The sequence below is a fragment of the Muntiacus reevesi genome, chromosome 1 (genome assembly GCF_963930625.1).
Source record: "Muntiacus reevesi chromosome 1, mMunRee1.1, whole genome shotgun sequence".
NCBI classification, from domain to species: domain Eukaryota; kingdom Metazoa; phylum Chordata; class Mammalia; order Artiodactyla; family Cervidae; genus Muntiacus; species Muntiacus reevesi.
Window position 1 is genome coordinate 65,122,944 of NC_089249.1, and position 22,741 is coordinate 65,145,684.

At 48.9% G+C, this 22,741-nt stretch overlaps 1 protein-coding gene across 8 annotated transcripts in view; it reads right to left on the reverse strand.

Moving 5' to 3' along the window:
* GPR161 (G protein-coupled receptor 161) overlaps positions 1 to 22,741 on the reverse strand; it is a 55,988-nt gene continuing 33,247 nt past the window's right edge. For 7 of the 8 annotated variants that reach the window (XM_065946341.1, XM_065946332.1, XM_065946334.1 and 4 more), the window contains 5 exons: positions 22,152 to 22,569; positions 11,471 to 12,195; positions 5,059 to 5,163; positions 2,384 to 2,503; positions 1 to 266 (listed from right to left, as the gene is read on the reverse strand). In XM_065946341.1, coding sequence (XP_065802413.1) covers positions 1 to 266; positions 2,384 to 2,503; positions 5,059 to 5,163; positions 11,471 to 12,195; positions 22,152 to 22,525 — 1,590 coding nt within the window. In that variant the 5' untranslated portion in view covers positions 22,526 to 22,569. Of the gene's footprint in view, positions 267 to 1,955; positions 2,108 to 2,383; positions 2,504 to 5,058; positions 5,164 to 11,470; positions 12,196 to 22,151; positions 22,570 to 22,741 lie in introns of those variants that run through there. The other variant, XM_065946361.1, reaches the window with a different exon arrangement.

Genomic DNA, 22,741 nt, shown 5'->3' on the forward strand with positions numbered 1-22,741 from the left:
TCATCTCTGCTCTGCAGCTAAAACATTCCCCTCTTCGATGCTCTGAAGCTGCAGCCTCTGACCTGCGAGAGTTCTGCTGCCTTGGCGGCTCCCAAAGCCAATTCCAGGGACAGTCCGAGCTGTGAGCAAGACCCCAGGCAAAGCCTCCTCCCCAAATAAGCTGATTTTGGCTTCAGCCTCTATGGCTTTGGCCAAGCTGGTTGCGTAACTGTCCAAGGACCTGTGCACGTCAGCTTTCACATGAAGAATGGGGTTCTTGGCAGCTTCTAAGAGAGAAGGCAGAAGAAGGGTTAGTGAGGGGCCAGGATTGGCCTGCTGTTGCTTCACTGACCTGGGGAGGGGAGACAAACAGGTGACCAGTGTGGGTTCTGGAGTTGAGGGTCCCTAGGCGACAATTCCCTACTTACTATTTGGGAAATCTTAGAAGTCATTTAATCTAATTTCAGTTTCCTAATCTGTAAAGAGATCATGGCACACCCCTAATGTCAAAGGGTTCCTGTGATAATTAAACAGTTCTTCCTAAGGTGCTTTAGCTTAGGTCTGGCTCATAGGAAAGGCTTGATAAATACTTTCTATTGGGCTTCCTTGATAGCTCCGTTGGTAAAGAATCTACCCGCAATGCAGGAGACCCCAGTTCAATTCCTGGGTTGGGAAGATCCGCTGGAGAAGGGACAGGCTACCACTCCAATATCCTTGGGATTCCTTTGTGGCTCAGCTGGTAAAGAATCTGCCTGCAATGCGGGAGACCTAGGTATGATCTTTGGGTTGGGAAGTTCCCCTGGAGAAGGGAAAGGCTACCCACTCCAGTATTCTGGCCTGGGGAAATTCCATGGACTGTGTAGTCCATGGGGTCCCAAAGAGTTGGACATGACTGAGTAATTTCATTTACTTTACATCTGTGAAAGAGTTCTCTGGTCTTTCAGCTCCCTGGAATGTGTAGCAGTTTGGGCTATAAATTTCCACAAACCTAAATGTTGTCTCTGGCCTTTCCACACCCATTCAGAGACGCCTCAGAGCCATGGAGAGCCTCAGGATTTAAAGGACATTAAAGGTCAGGTGCCCTTTCCCCAAGGACTAGGATCCCTGACAACTTAGGTGAACAGGTGGGGGGGGGGGGGCTTCAATTTCACATCCTGATGACTTAACCTCTCTGCCTATTTTTCTCCTGACATTTTGGAGGGAACAGCTTATCCCCTAATCCTCATGTTGCTTGGAGTAGGCAATTCGCATGCCACGCTCCAAGAAGAGAAGGGAGGAACACGTGATCTCTCCCTGCCCTGCCACTCGCTCCCATGAGGACTGATGTGGTCTTGAAAGTGCCTGGCCCTCGCCCTGTCTGCAAAGAAGAGTGCCTTTGGTATATGGTCCCCCAACATGGAGGCTGATGGAGCGAGCTTGGCCATATGTGGGCTGGGTGGATTGGGGAAGGCTTCAGTCCATTTTTTTTAAATTTGGGAGTAACATGTTATAAGGCCCACGAGGCTGCTAATCCAAGCTCTGTTCTTGAATCTACTTTCCCCATAAAACAGACATTATCTGCCTCCTTGACATCCATGACGAACACTTCCACTCATCTGGAATCGGGGTGGGAAGGGATAGAAAAGATAGGACGAATTATGAACATAAACTCTGATGTGGCCCATATTTATTTTCAGTCAGCATTTCTGAAGAAATTATATCAAAGTTCCTGGGCCCCTCCCTCAACATCTCATTCAGAGGAAAAGAGATTCTCCCATCTCTGGGCAGCCTGGATGGCACTTCTGTCAGCATATCTGGAAGGGAAACTAGACCCCAAATTCCAGAGGCAACTAGAGTGCTGGGGGCTGAATTCAGAACAGGTGGGGCCAAAAATGCAGGAACCGGATCACAGCAGAACTCACTCCTCTCACAGGACCCAAGTGCCCCAGCACCCTCAAGAGGGCAAGAGCATCGAGGCGGCAGCTTCCCCTGCCATGGAGCTGGAGCACTTATTGGGCCATTATTTTCACCTTCCACACGTGAAAGCCGAGGCTCAGAGAGGCCGAGTTCAGATTCATATCCACACAGCATCCATAAGGGAAAGAAACTTTGGAGGGCTCAGAGACTGGTGTACTGGTCAGGTAACATCCTGAGGGAGGAGATGGGAATCAGCTGTGTGTGTGTGTGTGTGCGCGTGTGAGTGTGTGTCTACGTAGCCCACTGCTTGCCCAGCCTTAGACGCTGTGTGCTCTAAGATTAGAAGCCTAAGGACTCAAGTGAGAGCGGTCGGGTCCCGAGTGACATGCGGATGGGCAAAGGCGGAACCCCTAGTGTGGTGGGCGTGGGGGCAGGCTCAGCCGAGGAATTTTCCTAAGATCCTTTCACTTCCCCATTTCCCTGAAGCCATCAGTCACAGAAACCAAACCTTTGATTTGTTCTACTTCATCTTCAAATGTCACCGAGCTCCTCCTCTTGGGTGGGCACGTGCCATGGGAGAGAGGGTTGTCATCTGACGTGTAGTCTTCAAGCAGCATGACATCTGTTCCTAAAACCAAGGGCAGACTGTGCACCTCTAACTGGCAACGCCAGATCCTCTCACCTTCTGTCCCACCCTCTCTAAACACCCCGTGCACCCCTCTCCCGTTTATTCAAACCCACAACCAGGTGCAACCAACTGCCCTGCAGATTTGTCCAGGACACACAGTGTCTCTCGTCCCATTTCAGGGAGTTTGCAGCCAGCCACTGGGGCTGCTTTTCAGGCACACCAAAAACAGCGATGTTATCCAAGTGGATGGGTTACAGCCAGAACTAACATACTCAGAAGTGCTGAGTCAGCCAGACCTGGACTGGGGAAGGGCAGTCAGACTGAGCGGGGGAGGGAGGCATTATTCAAGGGGCTTTGTGTTCAGAGGGATTTTTCTTACAGTTCGAATTTCTATCATTCTAGTTAAAATATGCTGTGCTAAATAAACATATAAACCCTGAATGTGTAAAGTTCTTCAGGGATCAAAAAGGGATCAAAAAGGGGAAAAATATGCCCCTCAAAAAGTAGGGGGAAAGGCAGACAGGAAGGAAGTTCTATTAGAGAGAAATGGGTAGACAGGTGGTGAGGGGTGGGGAGGGGAGCAGAGCTTAGCGGAACCCTGACCCACCCCGGGGCAGAGGTTGGGACCAGCCCTCCTCTGTGTTAGTCTGTAGCTTTCAACCCTTCAAAGCCTGGTGCTCAGCAAATTAGGAAGAAAGCAGAGCCAGGAGTTCCACGTATGTTCTCCCAGGACAACCTGCACAGATGTGCTCCTCCGGCGGACTTTACAATATGGTGGCTATGTTATACAACTGGGGTTCCCAAGTTGGACAGATCTAGGATCACAAACAGGTTACTTAGTCCTTCAGCATCCTCCAAAGTGTACAAAATGGGGATAATTCTGTCCACCTCACAGAATTGTCATGAGAACTATGAGCTGGGCCGTGTGAAGCTGTGAAGTGGTGCCTGGGGCACAGCAGGAGCCGAGTCAGCGGAATCATCCCTCACGAGGACGTGGCTGAGAGCAGGGAGGCTGAAGCTCACACTCCAGTCTGCTCGAGCCCGCAACCCAAGCTCTTTCTTCTGGCTACAGCACGTTCCCTTACTCTTTTTCACCTGGTCACCTCCTATTCACTCTACAGGTTTTACTATCACTTCTTCAGAGAAACTTTCTAACGCTCCCATTCCCAAGAGCTCTCCCCAAGGGGGAGCACATACAAGTCCGCTATGTTTCCTCATGGCACTCGGCTTCCTCTCCCACAGCTCTCATCACTGTTATGACCTTTAGAAATAGCAGAACTACTGAGGTATAATTTGCAGCCCACACAATTTGCCTATTTAAAGCCGCATGAGGGCCATTCACCAGCACATCTCTAGGACATAGGGCAGTATCTGCTCAAGGCAGGGGCTTGGCAAGTAAATATCTGTTTAGTGAACAAATGCCCCTGCCTCTGGATCCCGACTGGTTGTCTGAGAAGACGTAAGAGGGCCTGAGGAGCAACAGCGACTTTCCTGTCCTTCAAGTTACAAGAGGGACTTTGGTCTACAAGGGAGGCTGTGACCAGCTGTTTAACCCTCTGGGCTGCCTGTGGGGGTGCATTCTCAGGGAACGTTCTGCCTCCAAGGGAGATGCTCCAAGACAGGAGGCCTGATCTGGGTCCCTGCCCATGGCCCTTCACCCTAGAATTCCGCAATACAGGCTCAGATGAGGAAACAGATCAAGACAGAGAGGAGTTTCCGAAAGGTTCCCGCTGGGGAGTTGGAAGAGCAGGGAGGGAAATATTCATGGCTAGCCTGCTGCACTGAGGTCTGGGCTCCAGAACCCTGGGTTCATGCCCTGCAGGTGGACAGACGCCACCCTGGGATGCGGCGCTTCATCAGCTCTGTGAATGACTGATGCAGGGACACTGCCCACCCCTGCCATGAGCCTCTCACCTCATGAGGTGCTCCAGCTATGTGCTGGCGAGCACAGAAGCAGATTGTGATATCACAGAGCCCAGTGCTGAGGGGAAGAGCCCTGGGCTGGCACCATCCCCTGGGCAGCAGCTAAGGGAGGGTCTAGAGGATATTGATGGAGATATGTTTCATCAGAGAGATCAAGTTCCCCATAGGTAGATCTTGGGACATGTGAAAACGTGACAAGGGAGAAAGGGATGGCGCCCAAGTTCTGGGGCACATGGGGAGCCTCAAAAGTTTAGAAAAAGGCTGAGTAGCTTGTCTGAGATAACACAGCTCTTAAAAAGCCAACTCAAGACTGAAAACCAGGCAGGTTGATTCTGGAGCCTGTACTGGTCAGTGGTTATTATAATTCACATAACAATTCATGATCATTGGGCATTTTAACTTTGAAGGCTTTCACTTAATTCGAATCTCACAGCAACCCTGCATGGCAGAGAGAACAGGAGCTGAGATTCCCGTTATACAGAGGGAGAAACTGGGGCGCAGAGATGCTGAAAAGCAAAAAGCCATGACTGGAACCCAGACTCTTGACTCTCACCCTTACACCCTGGGAGACGTTCCTCCCGCCCACATGCTCCTGCCTGGAGCTGGAGAAATGCAGCAGGTGGGAGGCTTACCTGAGTCCTGAGAGCAGCTGAAGCCAGTGTCCCCGGTGCTGCTGCTGTTCCCCAGGGGCTGCTCGCCTGCCATGAGGGCCGTGAGGTGTGGGGACAGGCCCAGGTCTGCAAAGCAAGGTCGGCATTGACCACACGATTGTTCCCAGGCCCACTCTCCTGCCCACCCTGCTCTCCCTGCAAAGGGTGCTCCCCATTCACTGAAGACACGAAGGTCTTGGCTGCCTGTCCTCCGCTTCACCCCTTGTTCTTATCCCAGGGAGTCTGTGACAGGATTCACTGGGTCCTACCAGAGGGGAAGAGCTCATGACAAATGTCAGACACCAACAAGGCAGGTGGGAGAGAAAATACAGTGAACAGTCCTGGGAGATCTTCCAGTTACCACAGCACGTGGGTGCTCCTTTAACTTCCAAGCCTATCTGAATACCAAAAGGTATTTTTTTAGAAGAGGCTGAAAGCCCCAAGCAAAGAGGATGTTTGTAAGTTGGAAGGTAGGGGGTGGGCAATGAAACTGACCCAAAAAAGAGCAGAGGCTGGCAACAGGGGAGGACTGGAAGGAGATCCCCAAAAGCTTAAGAACTGAAGGCTCGGAGTCTCTGAGCAGGTCGGGCTGAGTGGTCAGACTCTACAGGAAGCAGTGGGTCCCCTCTATTGCTAGTCCCAACTCAGGCCCCAGGGACCTGCCCTCCATGTTGGCAGGAGAGCAGACAGAGTGAACTGGGCAGCTCTGGCCTTAGTGATGCCAGGCACATGGCAACGGGGTAAAAACTGAGGGAACAATGAGAGGCTGCTTGTTAACAGTGGGACCCCCGCCCCACTGCCTTACTCATCCTGGGCAGGGGGCCAGAGGCCTCGTCCCTAGGGAAACCCAGCCCGTCAGAGGGAAAAGCCCCACAGACCCCGAGAGCTGGGCAGCCTGTAAAACGGCCCAGCCCCTCCAGCCTTCAGTCTACGCGCCCAGGGCTGCCTTTATTAACCATGAGGGACAGTGACGATCAGGAGACATGTAAGGAAAAGCACTAGCAGAAATGGGGGAACAAAAGAGGAAGGAGTAAAAAAAGGATCTGCAGGACACCATGCAGGGAGCTTAGGAAAACAAAATTATAATTGGGTGTCCTCAGAAAATTAAGAAAACAACCAATCTATGAACAAAAGAGCTGGAGACCACAAAGACCATGGAGACAACAGAAAGGCACTCTTAGCAATTAAAAAAACAGCACAAAAAGCGAAAATCCTCCCATCTCCTGAGGAAGACCTACCTGCCGTGAAGGCCCTGCCATGACCGACCACCTGTGTTTCCCCACAGCACGCTTACAGACAGGTGAGGCCTCCGCCTACACTTTCATCATAATTCCTCAAGGGAAGAAGGCGACAGTACACATGCTCTCCTTCCTCTTTCAGAGTCAAGGAGGAGATGGGGGGGCATGGCAGCCCATGCAGACAGACCTTCTCTTTTCATGAAACATGAAACATGCGGATAACACTTTCGCAAGGAGCTGCCCCCTGGTGTCGGGGGCTGGGTCCAGAGAAGATTCCAAACGTGATCACCCACCTGCGGGGTCTTGGCCTCAGAATATGACTATGTCTCAGCAGGAAGCCGGGCTCGAGGAAGGCGGCCTGTGGGGGAGCATCCACTACCAACTGGGATGGCTGAGGCCACAGTGGGCTTTGGATACATCTCTGAGGCTGCGGTGAAAGCGAGACACAAGTCCTGGTCTCCACCAGTGGGAGGACTCTGCACCAGGCCAGTGCAGCTCAGCTAAGAGATCTGGAAACAGGGCAGCCAAGTGGAGACTCTTTACTCTGTGTTTATCCAGCATTTATCACTAGAGAATGGGCGCAGCAACCCTGAGTTTCTTCACATGAAGCAACAACACACTAGACTGGGCTCAGTCCAGCCCTTAAAAAAATTTTTTCTTTAAAGAAAGAAAGAAAAAGGCACAAAGTGACAGGCCCAGAGGTCAGATCAGAAGCCTGGCGCAGCCAAAAGAGGCACGAGTGTCTTTCAGAGGCTAAAGGAACAGGAATACAATTCTGGGGTGAAACTGGCACTCTGAAGTAACCAGAAGACCGCTCGGTGGCACAGGAAAGGAACCTGGAGAAGCAAGTGGGGGAAAATTCAGAGGCCCCAGGCCTCTCACCCTCCAGTCCAAACCTTATGAAGGCCTTGAGGTGGGCCATTTCCTCTAGTAAATGGAAGTCAGTGTCCTTTTCTCCAGAAGATAACTGGGAAGGCTCTATCCCCAGTTTCAGGAGCTTCGAGCAGCAGGTGGGAGTGGCATCTGGAGACGCCTCCCTCCATGCCTGGGTGTCGGCCTGGCGGCAGTGTTGCCAGATGAGTTCCTGGCCCTTTCTCCCGAAATCCTCAGCTTTGCTCCAATCGCCTGCAGCCAACTATCAGCTTTGGATTTGTAGTGTGGCCTTCACTGAAGGACTAATGTTGAAGCTGAAACTCCAATACTTTGGCTACCTGATGCAAGAGCTGACTCATTTGAAAAGACCCTGATGCTGGGAAAGATTGAGGACAGGAGGAGAAGCGGACGACAGAGGATGAGATGGTTGGATGGCATCACCCACTCAATGGACATGAGTCTGAGTAAACTCCGGGAGTTGGTGATGGACAGGGAGGCCTGGCGTGCTGTGGTCCATGGGATTGTGAAGAGTCGGACACGACTGAGCGACTGGACTGAACTGAACTCCTAAGACCAAATATTAGCTTTTAGTGCACCTTTCAGCCGGAGAAGGCAATGGCACCCCACTTCAGTACTCTTGCCTGGAAAATCCCATGGATGAAGGAGCCTGGTAGGCTGCAGTCCATGTATCGCAAAGAGTCGGACACGACTGAGCGACTTCACTTTCACTTTTCACTTTTATGCACTGGAGAAGGAAATGGCAACCCACTCCAGTGTTCTTGCCTGGAGAATCCCAGGGATGGGGGAGCCTGGTGGGCTGCCGTCTACGGGGTCGCACAGAGTCGGACACGACTGAAGCGACTCAGCAGCTGCGGCAGCAGCACCTTGCAGCGCTAGGATCAATGTCCACTCCAGAGCTGACCTACCCACCATGAGGTGGCCCTGCCTGGAAACTCTCAGGGAGGCCAGAGATTTCAATTCCTCAGGGAGCGCCATGCTAATCTGCTAATGAGACTTCACAGGCAGAAGGTATCATAGTGGCCTGGTGAGAGCTGGCACCCAGGGAAAACCTAAACTGATGCACTTTTTCAGTTTGGGGTTAATAGGATGAGAAAACCAAAATTAATGGCTTATGGGTGAAATCTACATATGAAATCTTAATAAACATGACTGCCTGTGTAGAGCGCCTGTCATCTCAGGGGCAGTAGAAAACTCCAGGTGTTTGTGGAATGCCACGGCACCTGCTCACAAGCACTGTTAGGAAAGTTTATAAATTCCACGTGCTGAATCCTTTGGTGAGAACTTTCCAGGTGCTCATGCAAATGGAGAGGAACAAAACCGAGAGAGGGCTTCTGAGTCTTTTCTTGCTGGCTTTGGAACGAATCTTATCACCCTTCTTAATGCTGTGCTAACAGGAGAGAGCAAGTCCCTTCTCTGAGTGTAAGAGAGGTAGCCTGAAGCAGGCTGGGCAGGGAAAGCCCACTGGGGTTTAGGCGTCTGCAGATGCAAGTCATGCCTACAGAGAGTGCCAGATCCGGGTCTGCTCACAGCCCTGGCTCAGCCAGAGGACAGGGACGCAAGGTGGAGGCCAGGGTTCTCCCTCCTAATCAGAAAGGCCATGGGTTTTCCTGGTATGACCAGAGTAGGTTCGGGGATGGGATGGGCACTGCACTCTGCTTTCTTTTTAAGACTCTTGCCAATGGTGTTCCCCTCCTCCTAAAGTCAGGACATCTGGGGAAGAGATAGCAGGGATGCCCCCAACTCCAATTCAAGGAAAGGCCAACAATTCAGAACCCATCATCCCACACACTCTTCAGCCCAACAACAACCCACAAGACTGCTTCTCCCTCAGTGAAGAGACCACTCACTGCCTTGAGCTTGCCAACACAGATGGTGTTTCCCATCTGTGCCCACAGCCTTACAAGCTCTTCTAGGATAATCCCAAGTGGCTCACACAGAAAATCTTGGCCCCCAAGACAGATGTTTCTTTTTATTCTATCTACCTTCTCCTCCTCCATTCTCTTTCCTCATTCTTAATATCAATTTTTTTTTTTTTTTTGCCCGGAAGATAATTGATTTTACAAAATCTGAACAAATAATCAGTAAAATGAAACCAAAGCCTGAATGTATTTCTCCTGGCTCACAAGTCACACTTGATATCACAGTCTTGCCAGTAGCAAGGGGTGGAAGTTCAGGAGCTAAAATTCTCCTATCCCGAGAGATTTTTTTCTCTCCTATGGTCAAAATAAGGAGGGAGATTCAAAAGGGAGAGCATATATGTATACCTATGGCTCATTCATGTTGAGGTTTGACATAAAACAACGAAAGTCTATAAAGCAATTATCCTTCAATTAAAAAATAAATAATTTTTTTAAAAGTCCCAGAATTCCTTCCTTTCTCAAGAAAAAACACTCTATTAGTCCATGAGATAAATTAGTGATGTTGGTTTGCTGCCACATGGAACAGATCTCCTATCATCACTACTCCAGAGTACTCATAATTAAGAGTTGTAATTTTCACTCTCTTGGGAGGGGAGGTGGAAAGTCGATTTCCTGGAAATGAAAAATTAACTCAAGCAGTCAGTTGCCCAAAGTCATCTGGCAAGAGACTGGAACTGCACTCTGAACTATGTGGCTCTTTTCATGAATATGATCTGATAAGTGCCCTCAGAGTCTCCCTTCCAACAGCTCATCCAGGTGACAATCTCCCTCAAACAACAGAGTGGTAACTTTGGAGGCAAGATCCACCAACGCATGCTACAAACAGTGAGTGAAGGTTGAAGCGGAAACAGGATATTTTCATAACCTCAAAGTATCTCCTCTGCTGTACTTATTAATGACAATGGAAAAAGTAGTGAATCTGCAGTGGGGAAATCTGCCAGACATCAACCTAACTGTATGGACTGATAGTATTCCCCCAAATTCCTATACTGAAGCCCTAACTCCCAGTGTGATGGTATTCACAGTGAGTTCTTGGGGAGATAATTAGGTTTAGAAGAGGTCATGAGGGTGGGAAGACCAGAGAGCTTGCTCTCTCCTAACCTTCCACCATGGCAGGACACAGCAAGAGGACAGCCAGGAAGAAAGCCCTCCTCAGGACTCAACCAGGCTGCCACTCTAACTTCAGACTTCCAGCCTCCTGAACTGTGGAAAAATGAATGTCTTTGGTTTAAGCCATATTCTATGGTATTTTGTTGTAGCAGCCCAAGCTAAGATATCAACCAAGAGATCGAGAATAAAACTAGCTAGTAATAAGACCTATAGATATATGTGCCCCTGGTATACTTACTAGGAAGAGCATATCACCTGCCTAGCATCCTACCAAAACAGCAACCTTGAGAACACATCAGCGACACAGAGATTGAGGGGCTGTCTACAAAATCCCTGAACAGAACTCTGCAAAAGTGTCAAGTCAGGGAAGACAAAAAACAAAGACTTGTTAAAGATTGAAGAAGACAAAGGAGATGTTGTGACTGAATACAACATGGGATCCTGAACTGGATCCTGGAACAGAAAAAGGACATCAATAGGAATATAGGTGAAATCTGAGTCAAGTTTGCAGTTGTTAATAGCCATGCACTCATGGTGCTATGGTTAGGCAAGAAGTTGGCACTAGGAGAAGCTGAGGGGATGCGAATTCTCTATTGTTTTTCCAACTCTTCACTGAGTCTAAAATTATCTCAAAAGAAAAAGGTTTAAAAAAATTTATCCCAACTAGAGTAATTCCTTATCAAAGGGCATGGGATTGTGTAGAGAAACTTAGCTCTGAAATCAATTATCAGATGGAGAGGCAGCTTTAATACATATCAGATAGCGACATTTCAATGACGGAGTGGAGGCTTGCCCTCAACACATCCTGAATTACTAGGGACAGTACATGGGAACCACTGACCTCGGAGGGAAGGGCTCAAGGAGGAGGATGTCCAGGAGGAGCAGCTGAGGAGGGAAAGAGCACTTTAAAAAGGACTCTGCTTCAAGGAACACTGAAAGGAGGAGGTGGCCTAGTTCAATGCTTAAATTCTTTTTTTTCTAGATAGAAATAACTGTATTCTACAGGCCAGTGGGCCATGGCTGGGGTCACAGAACTCGTGTCCTCTGCCCTGACAGCTTGGGAAATCTGCTTGGGAATCACTGGGATGCTCCTTCCCTAAAGGAAACTTATGCTTTAAGCCCCGAGGCTGCAGTCAGTCTGAGATCTCACCCATCAACCTGCCAGAGTGTCCAAGAGGACCAGAGGCTACACCTGAGAGTGGGCATCACTTTTCTGACAAGTTTCCAAGTTACCTGTGATCCTATTGGAAATGCTGAAGAGCCTAGACGTCCTCTGCCGCTGCACAAATGGTTCCCGGTAATACCGATCCCCAAAGCACATGCCCAGGAGTTCCTTGCGCACCGTCTTGTTCCAGAGTCCATAGATCAGAGGGTGGCAGATGGCGCTGGTAAAGGAGAGCCACGTGGCCCAGGTCTCCAGGGTTGGGGAGACACAGTTCTTCCCCCAGAGGGCCTCAGAGGTGATGACGACCATGTAGGGGCCCCAGGTGAGCATGAAGGCCCCAATGACCACCAGGATGCTGACGAGGGCTTTGCACTGGTTAGCCGAATAGACCACGCCCTGAAAGGCGTTCTTCCTGCTGCCCGAGGAGGAGGTAGAGGTGCTGGAGCTCTTCCTCCCAGCCCTCTGTACGTCCACCTCCACAACGACCACAGCGCCGCAATGCACCTTGCGTGCTTTGACCCTGGCCACTCGGAAGATGAAGCCATAGCACACCACCATGACCAGGAAGGGGAACAGGGCACACCAGATCTGCCAGAACGCGGTATAGCCGGGCTCCCGGTGCCACGCGGCCACACACATCCACTTGAACTCGTCAAACTCCACTGACGGCCAGCCAAACAGAGGCGGCAGGCAGCCGATGAGGGAGTGAAGCCAGACGTAGGCAAGCACCATCACAGCCCGGCTGCCTGTGATCTTCATTGGGTACGCCATGGGGTACACGACAGCGTAGTAGCTGGAAAAGGGATGGAGGGAGGTGAGAAGAGGCAAAATGGAGGAGAAGCACACCAGGATGGATGCCCACTGCTTTCCGAGGTAGGGAGTTTGTTGGATTTCTCTCATTCCACTCAGCCACAGGGTGAGTACTTCTAAAAGTAGCACCTTCTCCCAGCCCTCCCTGGACAAGTCACAGACTGGCCACATCACGCAGCCCTGTGGGACTCTCCATCAGAGAATGACTGCCCAGGAAGAACACAGAGCTCGGGCAGCCCTGCTTCCAAGCTGCCGTGCCAGAGTCCACTCATTTTGGGGCTGTGGCTAGTCTTGAGGCATCTGCAGGAGTTCTAAGGAATCATGCATCAAACCAAATCACTTTTGTGTTTCTAACATTAATCCTTTTAGAGCAGTTTTCAGAGGGTTCTCAGAAACCAGAATAACTTCTAAGGATTACGGGGTTCATTCACTCAATGAACTGAAGGCCTGCCACATGCCAAGCCTTGGGCTATGCTCTGGTGTGTGTGCTCGGCCACCCAGTCGTGTCTAACTCTCTGGGACCCTGCGGAGCGCAGCCTGTCAAGCTCCTCTGTCCACGGGATTCTCCAGGCAAGAATGCTGGAGCGGACTGCCATTTCCCCTGGCTACACGCTGGAAACACCAGTGAAAAGACGCAGAGGGCGACAGGCACAGAAGCAGAGTACGAGGCTCTGGAGTGCAAAGGGCTCCATTTAATCCTCACAAACGTCTGACATGGGGACAGTGTCATTATCTTCATCTTACAGATGAGGCCCCAAAAGCAGAGAACGGATAGATAATCTGTCCCAGCCAAGGAAGAGGAAGAAACAAGATAAAAATCCAGGCAACCTGACTCTATAGTCCCCAACGCACATGCCAGCAATTTCCCGCAAATCCTCTTGTTCTGGAATCCACAGACCAGGGGTGGTTGCTAATCCCTTAGCTCTGTGAGGGAGGGAGGCCTAGAGAGTTACTGATTCATATTGATGGGGCCTTGGATCCAGAGTGCAGAATCAGGGCAGACTTCTTGGAGGAGACGGCACATAAACACAGGTCTCTTAAGAGATCAGAGGTACTGGTCCAGGAGCAGATGAGGCAGAAAGCCAGCCTTGGCAAGGTGCAGAGATGCACATGAGCACTGCCTGTCAATGCAAGAGACATAAGAGATGCGAGTTTGATCTCTGGGTCAGGAAGATTCCCTGGAGGAATGACAACCCACTCCAGCAATTTTGCCATGGAGAGAGGAGCCTGGCAGGCCTCAGTCCAGGGGTCACAGAGAGTCAGACATGACTGAGACGACTCAGCACGCATGCACTGGCGCAGCAGGGAGGCTGCTTGTAGCTCAATCAGGCAGGCAAGGAGTGAAGGTGGGGCAGGGAGACAAGGAGCCAGGGCGCTGGGGAGCACCAAGCCTTGCTGGCCAGCTGAGTACTGATGCTTTAACTGGAATGGGTGGGAGGAGTAAGACCGTGGAGTTGAAGGTAAATCACCATCCTCCTGACTCGGACGTTCTATCCAAAACAAATGCTGTTTAGTGATGGGGCTTCTGCATGAGGCACCGTGTGGAGGGGCAGGGATGACCACACTGATGCCACCTGGTCCAGGCAGGACCACAGGAAATGACCACACATTGACTGTGAAGCCACTTTTCCACCAGGGCCTTCCTGAATCACCCCTAAGCACTAGCAGCTCAGAGACGGCGGCCACAGCCTGAATTGCACCAGCTGCCTGGATAAACTTTCATGGAGGAGCCGCTGCCTCAGTCTACACCTCTGTGTAGACTGTGTGATCAGTGGCAAGACGGGCTGCTGGTCTCAAACCTCGAGGCCCTGCCAAGGTCTAGCCTGGAAAGAGTGCTTCTGAGTGTGAGGCCTGAGGGGAGGGGACCGTAATTACGGGGTAGATCACACACAGACTATGGACACCCTGCACACAGGCTATGGTAAAGCAGGTCCTGTCTCACACTGACATCTGGGTTTGCGTCTTGCGAAGGCACTGAAGCCACATGAAAGAAGCATGCCTTTGCAGCTGAAATTTCCTGGGTTCAGATTTTGATTCTGCAGTCTACTAGCTGTGTGTCCTTGGGGGGTTATCAGGCCTCTCAGAGCTTCAGTTCCTTCAGCCGTAAAATGGGAAACACTTAGGATGGGGATCAGGTCTTAACACTAAGAGAGAGAGGTTGTCAGTAATTAGTCTCCAAGGGAGATTGGGATGTCCTGCTACTCTGTTAAAGCCTTCAAATAAACTGTGGATGCAAGTCTGGTTCAAGGACAGAATGTGCCAGAATGGGGGAAAGAGCTGGGTGGGGCCTCTCTTTAAACAGCAATAGGGACAGAGCCGGGTCTTTGTCCACTGAACCTTCCCTCTTCCTTCTTTTTAAAAAGTTAATTAATTAATTATTTGGCCGGGTCAGGTCTTAGCTGCAGCACACGGGATCTTCACGGAGCCGTGCGGGGTTTTCATCAAGGTACACGGATCCCCTAGTTGAGGTGGGTGAGCTCAGTAACGATGGTGCAGGGGCTGAGCTGCCCATGGCTCGTGGGGTCTTAGTTTCCTGGCCAGGGATCGAACCTATGTCCCCTGCATTGCAAGGCAGATTCTTAACCACTAGATCATTAGGGAAGTACCCCCTTCCTTCTTGAAGATAGGATCTTCATTCTGTTCCTACAAAACTGCTGTGACCACAGGGGACACGTGGCTTTGCTGAGCACCAGGGGATGAACCAGGCCGTGCTGGTGGTATCCGACCCCTTGCCAGCTGACCAGCTGAGGCATTGACCTGTGTAACATCTGGCAAATGAAATGTGAGGGGAGTTTGCTAGGGTAGGATTGGGGGCACTTCCAGGAAGGTTTTCTTCACTTTTAAAAAAGAAAGCAGGGATTTCTACTTTCCTCTGCCCATTTAAAAATCATGCAGGCCCTCTGACCTCAGACAATACCTCAGGGAGAATACCTGGGTGTGGGAGGCCAGGCCTGAGGAATGTGAGCTGTCCCGGGCTCCTTGGACGAACCCTGTTCAACCAGTCATAAAAATCATTACAATTAGTAAACTGTCCTCTGAAACATATCCTTTTGGCTATTCTCAACACCAGTTAGGATTATTATTCAATGGTAAAATTTCTTTGTATCACTGATTATCTAGAGTTTGGAGCATGAGCAATTCCACTGGGATGTAACAGTGATTTCTCCCAGCTGAATCCCAGAGGCCCATCAGGGTGCCCAAGCAGGGGGCTGGTGCTGGTTCCTGAGGGATCAGTCTCCTAGAATCAGAAGAGCCCCTGAAAGGCCAGCGTGCTGCTTGTATATATCCACACCCTCCAGCGGCTGCTTTGGTTTTAAGGTTTTGGGGGAAAAATTTATGTACATTGAAACGCACAAATCTACTACACCTTCATCAAGATATAAACATGCCAACATCTGCCCACATACACACAAAAAATGGGTTTCATTGCTTTGAAACTTCATTTTTTAAACTTAAGCTTCACTTAGGCCTAGTTTGCAAGCTCAAAAGAAAATACAGAACAAAGGCAACTCCTTATGCCCTGCAAGTTAATACAGGCCAAAATGGAGGGTTTCTTCCTTTGTTTCTCATACTCTTAACTGTCTTCTGAAATGCTCTATCTTTTCTCCAACAACTCATCTTTAGACATGAGCCCAAGCACCACTCTTGGTCCCAAAAAAGGCTGTCATGATGTCACGTGTAACTCAAAAGTTGTAATGGCCATAAGGGCTCCAATGCTTAGCTCTCTTGCAACGAGACCAATCACTTAGAAAACAACCCCTGTTTTTATAAGATGGCTTCACTAAAAACACAAGCAAAGTCTAAGCCAACTACAGCTACCTTGGAATGAACATGTTATATTATGTTGAAAAATCTCCTGACAGCACTATAAGTAACCATCCCACAATGCTAGTTACTTTCTTTTAAAATACTATTTTAGAGCTGAAGTTTCATTCACTCCAGTCCAGAATGAAAACATAAATATCCTAACAGGACCTTAAACCCTGACAACTTCAAGGCTAAGTCAGAGGCGACCACATTGGGCTTGTTCACAGGGAACATCCTCCCAGCTCAAACGATGCTGCCCACCCGGATCTGCACCCACATTGCAGGTTTAGGACACTGACATCTCAACGGTGAATTTCACTCCAGCCAACTATTCTTTTACGCTCTACCTTTGCTCTCTCATCATGGGGCTACAAGATGGACTTTCTGGCTCATCTGCTGACCAGGCTCATGGATTTCTTTGGGTCCAGCTCATAGGGTCCTTAACTGGGGACACATGTCAACGTCTGGAGACAATGGGGGCTGTCACAGTCGGGAGGTGCTACTGGCATTTAGCGAGCAGAGGCCAGGGGTTCCCCTCAACACCCTACACAGAGCAGCGTGTCACAACAGAGGACTATCTGGCGCAACATGTCAGTCGTGCCGAGACTGACAAACCCTGAGCCAAATACACTGGGTGGAAGAGATGATCAACAATTGACTTTGCATACTGTACTAAAGGCTAAAAGCCCAACCTCTGGCACCTTGGAATTGGACAAGTTACTTAATAGCCATGAGGACTTGGGCCAGTTTGCAAAGCTGCACTTGCTCATCTGCAAACAGAGTCTGATACAGTTGCTGTGAGGAGTCGCTGGGATAAATGTTAACAGCAGGGTGTAGTGCCTGGCTTGCAGCTAACAAGACTTCAGTTGAGATCATGCTCCCTACCCTTGCTTTCTTTGACCTTCTTAAGCTGTCTCCATCTTTCTTCTACCTCAATCTCTCTCTTACCCCGCTCTCCTCACTTCTCATTTCCTGCCACCTCCTCTTGCCAGTCTCCCTCTCTCTCTCACTCCCTGCCTCCTCCACCTCTTTCTTCCTCTTTTTCTCACTGTTTTTTTTCTCTCTCACTCTACTCCCCACACACACACTGTCACATACACAAGAGCCGCATCATTAAGCTTCCTACATAAAAGGCAAATATGCAACCTCCAAAACTACTAACATCCAGGGGTGTTAGAAGGGGTATTTGAAATCCTGATCAGATGGTAATCACTTATATCAATTAGCCAGTCCGGTCAATTTGTACTTTCAGCCACACAAGTGACCAATAATAAAAAATAAATTGCACTTGCCAAGAAAATACTTGAAGACATCAAAATTCATAGCACTATATATAAGCATATTATAGTCAAAGATCTGGGCAAAGCACTGTGCTGGCCAAATCCATCTTGCTGTGCCTGCAGAAGGAAATGAATGATTTTCAAAGGACAACCAGGCCTTGGTGACTTGTTGTCATAGTAAGGCAGAAGCCCTTTCTTAACTCATAGTTCTGTCCCTGAGTGACAGGGGGGCCAGGCTGCACGGTCCGGGATGCCTGGGTTAAAGCTCTAGTGGGATGATTGTGATGTCAATCTGTCCGTACACGTCACTTCTGCCACTGCAGCCATTTCCTCTGATGTCCGGCTATGTAACACGGACCATGCTTTTTCACCACGTTCTGCCTTGCTCCTTTCTGTGATCTCACAGTATGTTAAACACATCGGCATTATATGTACGTCACACGGTCCTGAAATTACCTGGCCACGTGTCTCTCCCCCTACACTGTGAAATCCTCCATGTGCTTCTTCAGCTGCATATTCCCAGCACCAACAACTGTGTCAGGCATAATTAGGTACTCAGTAGATTTTTTTATCAAATGAGTAAGTGGAGGCTTTTATGCAGGAAACCTAATGATGCAGCTCCTGTGTATGTGACAGTGTGTGGGCGAGGGGTAGGGCGGGAGGAAAAAAAGACAAGAGTATGAGAAAAAGTGGAAGGGGCCCTTGCAATTCGACTCACTGTTAGACCTTAGCTCAAATGCCACCTTTTCCCCACCCATGGGCTCCAGAACCTACCATCAGGTTCAGCGGTGGGATGTGATCTAGTTTCCTGACCAGGGGTTGAATCCAAGACCCCTGCATGGGGAGGGCAGAGTCAGCCACTGGACTGCCACTAAAAGTCCTCAGGCCACAACTAAAGAGTTCATGTGCCACAACTAGGGATTTTGAAAGCAGCAAATAACACCCAACACAGCCAAATAAATAAATATTTTTTAAAAAATCAGTGGCAGTGGGAGCTGTGACAGCATTTATTTCTGCTTTGTGTTCATATCAGCACCTGTGGATCAGCCTCTGCCACAAAACCGGGAACTCCTGGTTGGCAGAGGCTACATCCTAGTCATGCTGTATCCTACCATCTGGAGATTTAGTACAGACCCTTTCACAAAGTAGATACCAGCAAATATTCCCAGCATCAAAGAATAAAGCATTGAAAGAGGCAAATTCTCTCTCATTTGATGCATTTGGATGACATGATTTGAGAATCTGTCATGCTTGCTGGTGAAAAAACCTCTCACTCTTAGCTTATCTAGGTCTCAGATCCAAGTAAGCAGCTTACAGCCTTCAAGAGCTGCCACTATTTACTGAACATCTATGTACAGAGAGCTCTGTGAGAGGCACTTAAAACTAATTCCCCCACTTTGCTCTTGAGCTGTTGGCCCCCACTCCACCTTCCATAGGACCCAGAAAGGGATATTCCAAAAGTAATGATTAAAAAAAAGAAAGAAAATCAAACAATAGTGAGATCCATTCCATCCCACTGCCAACAAAATCTCACTTATGTTTGTAACGCTTATCATCAGTCTTGATAGGATGCTGACAAGTGGCTACTGGAGTGAACGTCTGTACAGCCTTCTGAAGGGGAGCCTGCCTTTCACACACCAAGAATCTTGAAAGTGTGTTTACTTTGAAAGCACAATTTCACAAACCTATGTCTTCTTCAAAAGTGCTATTATATAAAATAGTAAGCTAACAGGGAACTGTAAAAACAAACTATAGTCCATCCAGAAGATGGAATACCATGTAACCACTAAAGACATGTTCTCAAAGGACATTTGCACATGGGAAAAATGCTCACAATCACATGTTAAGTGAAAAAACAGGTCACAAAACCACAGTGCCTTGAGCCTATTTTCTAAATGTATAGCACACAGCCAAAAATCCCTGGAGGCAAATATGCTAAAATGTAAACAGTGATTGATTGCTTCTTATTAGTAGGATTATGGGTATGTCTATGTCTACGGATGTCTTGTAGCTATTCAGTCGCTCAGTCGTGACTGACTCTTTGCAACCCCATGAACCACAGCACGCCAGGCTTCCCTGTCCTGCACAATCTCCTGGAGTTTGCTCAAACACATGTCCATTGAATCGGTGATGCCATCCAACCATCTCATCCTCTGTCGTCCCCTTCTCCTCCTGCCTTCAATCTTTCTGAGCATCAGGGTCTTTTCCAAAGAGGCAGCTTTTCCAATGAGGCATCAGGTGGCCAAAGTACTGGAGTTTCAGCTTCAGCATCAATCCTTCCAATGAACACCCAGGACTGATTTCCTTTAGGATGGACAGGTTGAATCTCTTTGCAGTCCCAGGGACTCTCAAGAGTCTTCTCCAACACCACAGTTCAAAAGCATCAATTCTTCGGCACTCAGCTTTCTTCACTCTCACATCCATACATGACTACTAGAAAAACCATAGCTTTGACTATACAGACCTTTGTCAGCAAAGTGATGTCTCTGTTTTTTAATATGCTGTGTAGGTTTGTCATAGCTTCTGTTTCAAGGAGCAAGCATCTTTTAATTTCATGCCTGCAGACACCATCCACAGTGATTTTGGAGTCCAAGAAAATAAAGCCTGTCACTGTTTCGACTTTTTACCCATCTATTTTCCTTGAAGTGATGGGACCAGATGCCATGACCTTAGTTTTCTGAATGTTGAGTTTTAAGCCAGCTTCTTCACTCTCCTCTTTCACTTTCATCAAGAGGCTCTTTAGTTCCACTTTGCTTTCTGCCATAAGGGTGGTGTCATCTGCATATCTGAGGTTATTGATATTTCTCCCGGAAATATTGATTCCAGCTCAAGCTTCATCCAGTCCAGGATTTCGCATGATGTACTCTGCATAAAAGTTAAATAAGCAGAGTGCAATACACAGCCTTGACGTACTCCTTTTCCAGTTTTGAACCGGTCCATCGTTCCATGTCCAGTTCTAACTGTTGCTTCCTGACCTACATACAGGTTTCTCAGGAGGCAGGTAAGGTGGTGGGGTACTCCCATCTCCTTAAGAATTTTCCTCAGTTTGTTGTGATCCACACAGTGAAAGGCTTTAGCATAGTTAATGAAGCAGAAGTAGATGTTCTTCTGGAATTCTCTTGCTTTTTCTATGATCCAACAGATGTTGGTAATTTAATCTCTGGTTCCTCTGCCTTTTCTAAATCCAGCTTGTACATATAGAAACTCTCAGTTCACATACTAGCTAGCATGTGAAATGAGTATAATTATGTGGTAGTCTAAACATTCTTTGGTATTGCCCTTCTTTGGGATTGTAATGAAAACTGACCTTTTCCAGTCCTGTGGCCACTGCGGAATTTTCCAAATTTGCTGGCATATTGAGTGCAGCACTTTAATAGCATCATCTTTTGTTTTGAAATAAGTCAGCTGGAATTCCATCACCTCCACTAGCTTTGCTTATAATGCTTCCTGAGGCCCTCCTGACTTCACACTCCAGGACGTCTGGTTCTAGGAAAGTGATTACACCATTGTGGTTATCTAAGTCATTAAGACTTTTTTTGTATAGTTCTTCTATGTATCTCTGCCACCTTTTCTTAATATCTTCTGCTTCTGTTAAGTCCATACTATTTCTGTCCTTTACTGTGCCCATCTTTGCATGAAATGTTCTCTTGTTATCTCTTATTTCCTTGAAGAGATCTCTAGTCTTTCCTATTCTATTGTTTTCCTCTACCTTTTGCATTGTTCACTTACGAAGGCTTTCTTCTCTCTCCTTGCTATTCTTTGGAACTCTGCATAGAATGTATACATGTCTTATTTTACTCTTTATCTTTTCAGTATTATTTTTATTGTTGGTGGGGGAAGAACATACTTGGAGAAGTCACCTTCATTCTAACCCTCCAGTCAGAGAGAACCAGTAGGAGTCTGGCCTTGGGCCTAGTGGAGGGCTGCACCTTGGGTGGACCATCCAGCCACCACTCATTGGGTCAAAACCTGACAATTCTAAGGGAGCCAGGAGACCCGTGTCACCCAGTGATGACAGCCCTGCCGAGCACCCTCTGTGTTTCCCCTGACTCCACTGCTAGCTCCCTCCCCGGTTCTGCAAATCATACAGAATCTGAATCTCCCCTTTGTTTCTGTGCAGTTGAACCCTTGCCTGGGATGAACGAAGTGACTGCTGGCAAAATCCTAAGAAAGAAGATGACTCTAGGGATTGGAAACTTGTTGTCAAACCCTGTAGAATGTGCACAACTAAATCTGACAGCCCGACTCACCATCTGCAAGGATCTTCTAGGTAGAGCTGGGGGCTGTCTCTTGCTTTTAGAGCCACCCATCCCACAAGAAGGGAAAGCTCAGATTTTGTAAGGCACAGACGGTCTCTCCCAGGTAGCACTATCTTTATTCCTTCAGTTGTCTTCCCTCCCCTGCTCTCATTTCCATCTGGGACAGGCCCCTGCACTGTGGAGGATAGAGAATATTTCCTCTTAGGCTGCCCTGGTGCAGCTCTGGCCCAACCTGAGCAAAAGAGAGCAGGCGGCACCCTGGGGAAGAACTGGATTTGGCGCCCTCTTTGCCACCTCACCTGTCTCAGCTTCCGTCTCCCATCTATCACCTGAAAAGCAGAGGCTTCTAGAACTTTTTTTAAGTATTGGAAATTTTTTTAAAAAATAAAACTACATGCAAGCTAGATCAGATAAAATCACAGGTGCTCTGGTTGAGGGGATGGAAGAAGAGGAAAAACTCTGCTTTCTCACCCCCTCCAGCACAGCCCCTGGCACCCTACTGAGGAACGGAAGCAGCTTGGAAGGCATGCTCTCTCAGGCTGCCCCTTGGCCCATCCTCCTAAATCCTTCAGTTCTCCGTGAGGCAAGCTTACCGGTCGACAGCGATGATCCCAAGGGTGAGCATGCTGGCTGAGCTGATGAGCAGGTAGAGGAGGGCTGAGAAGTTGCACCAGACCACTCCGAAGATCCATTCCCTCCGAATAGAGCTGGTCACCACGAAAGGCAGCACCAGTACAGACAGCAGGAAATTGGACAGGGTCAGGCTGAAGACGAACTTGTTGCTGAGGGTAAGCAGGTAGGACTTCCTGTACAAGGTGATCACGATGACCAGGTTGCCCAGGCAGACAAAAACGGTGATGATGACGATGGCGATGAACTCTGTGATGACGACGCCCCCTTGGTCACCAGCCTCCTCGGTGAGGTTACTCAGCTCCTTCCTGTGGCCGAGGGAGGAGTTGAGGCTCATGGTCAGTGCACCTCAGCAGGGGGTGGGCAGAGCATGCTGGACGACTGGAAAGACAAGCCCCGGGGACAGAAGAGGAGTCATCAAACCACAGCACGTGCACTTGACAGAAGGGCAGCCACGGCCCCCAGGGTCCTAGTCAGTTGTCCTCATGCAAGCTCTACAGAGGCAGCCGGTGTTCTACAATCAACTCTTCATGTGACTCACTGTATCCCCTTG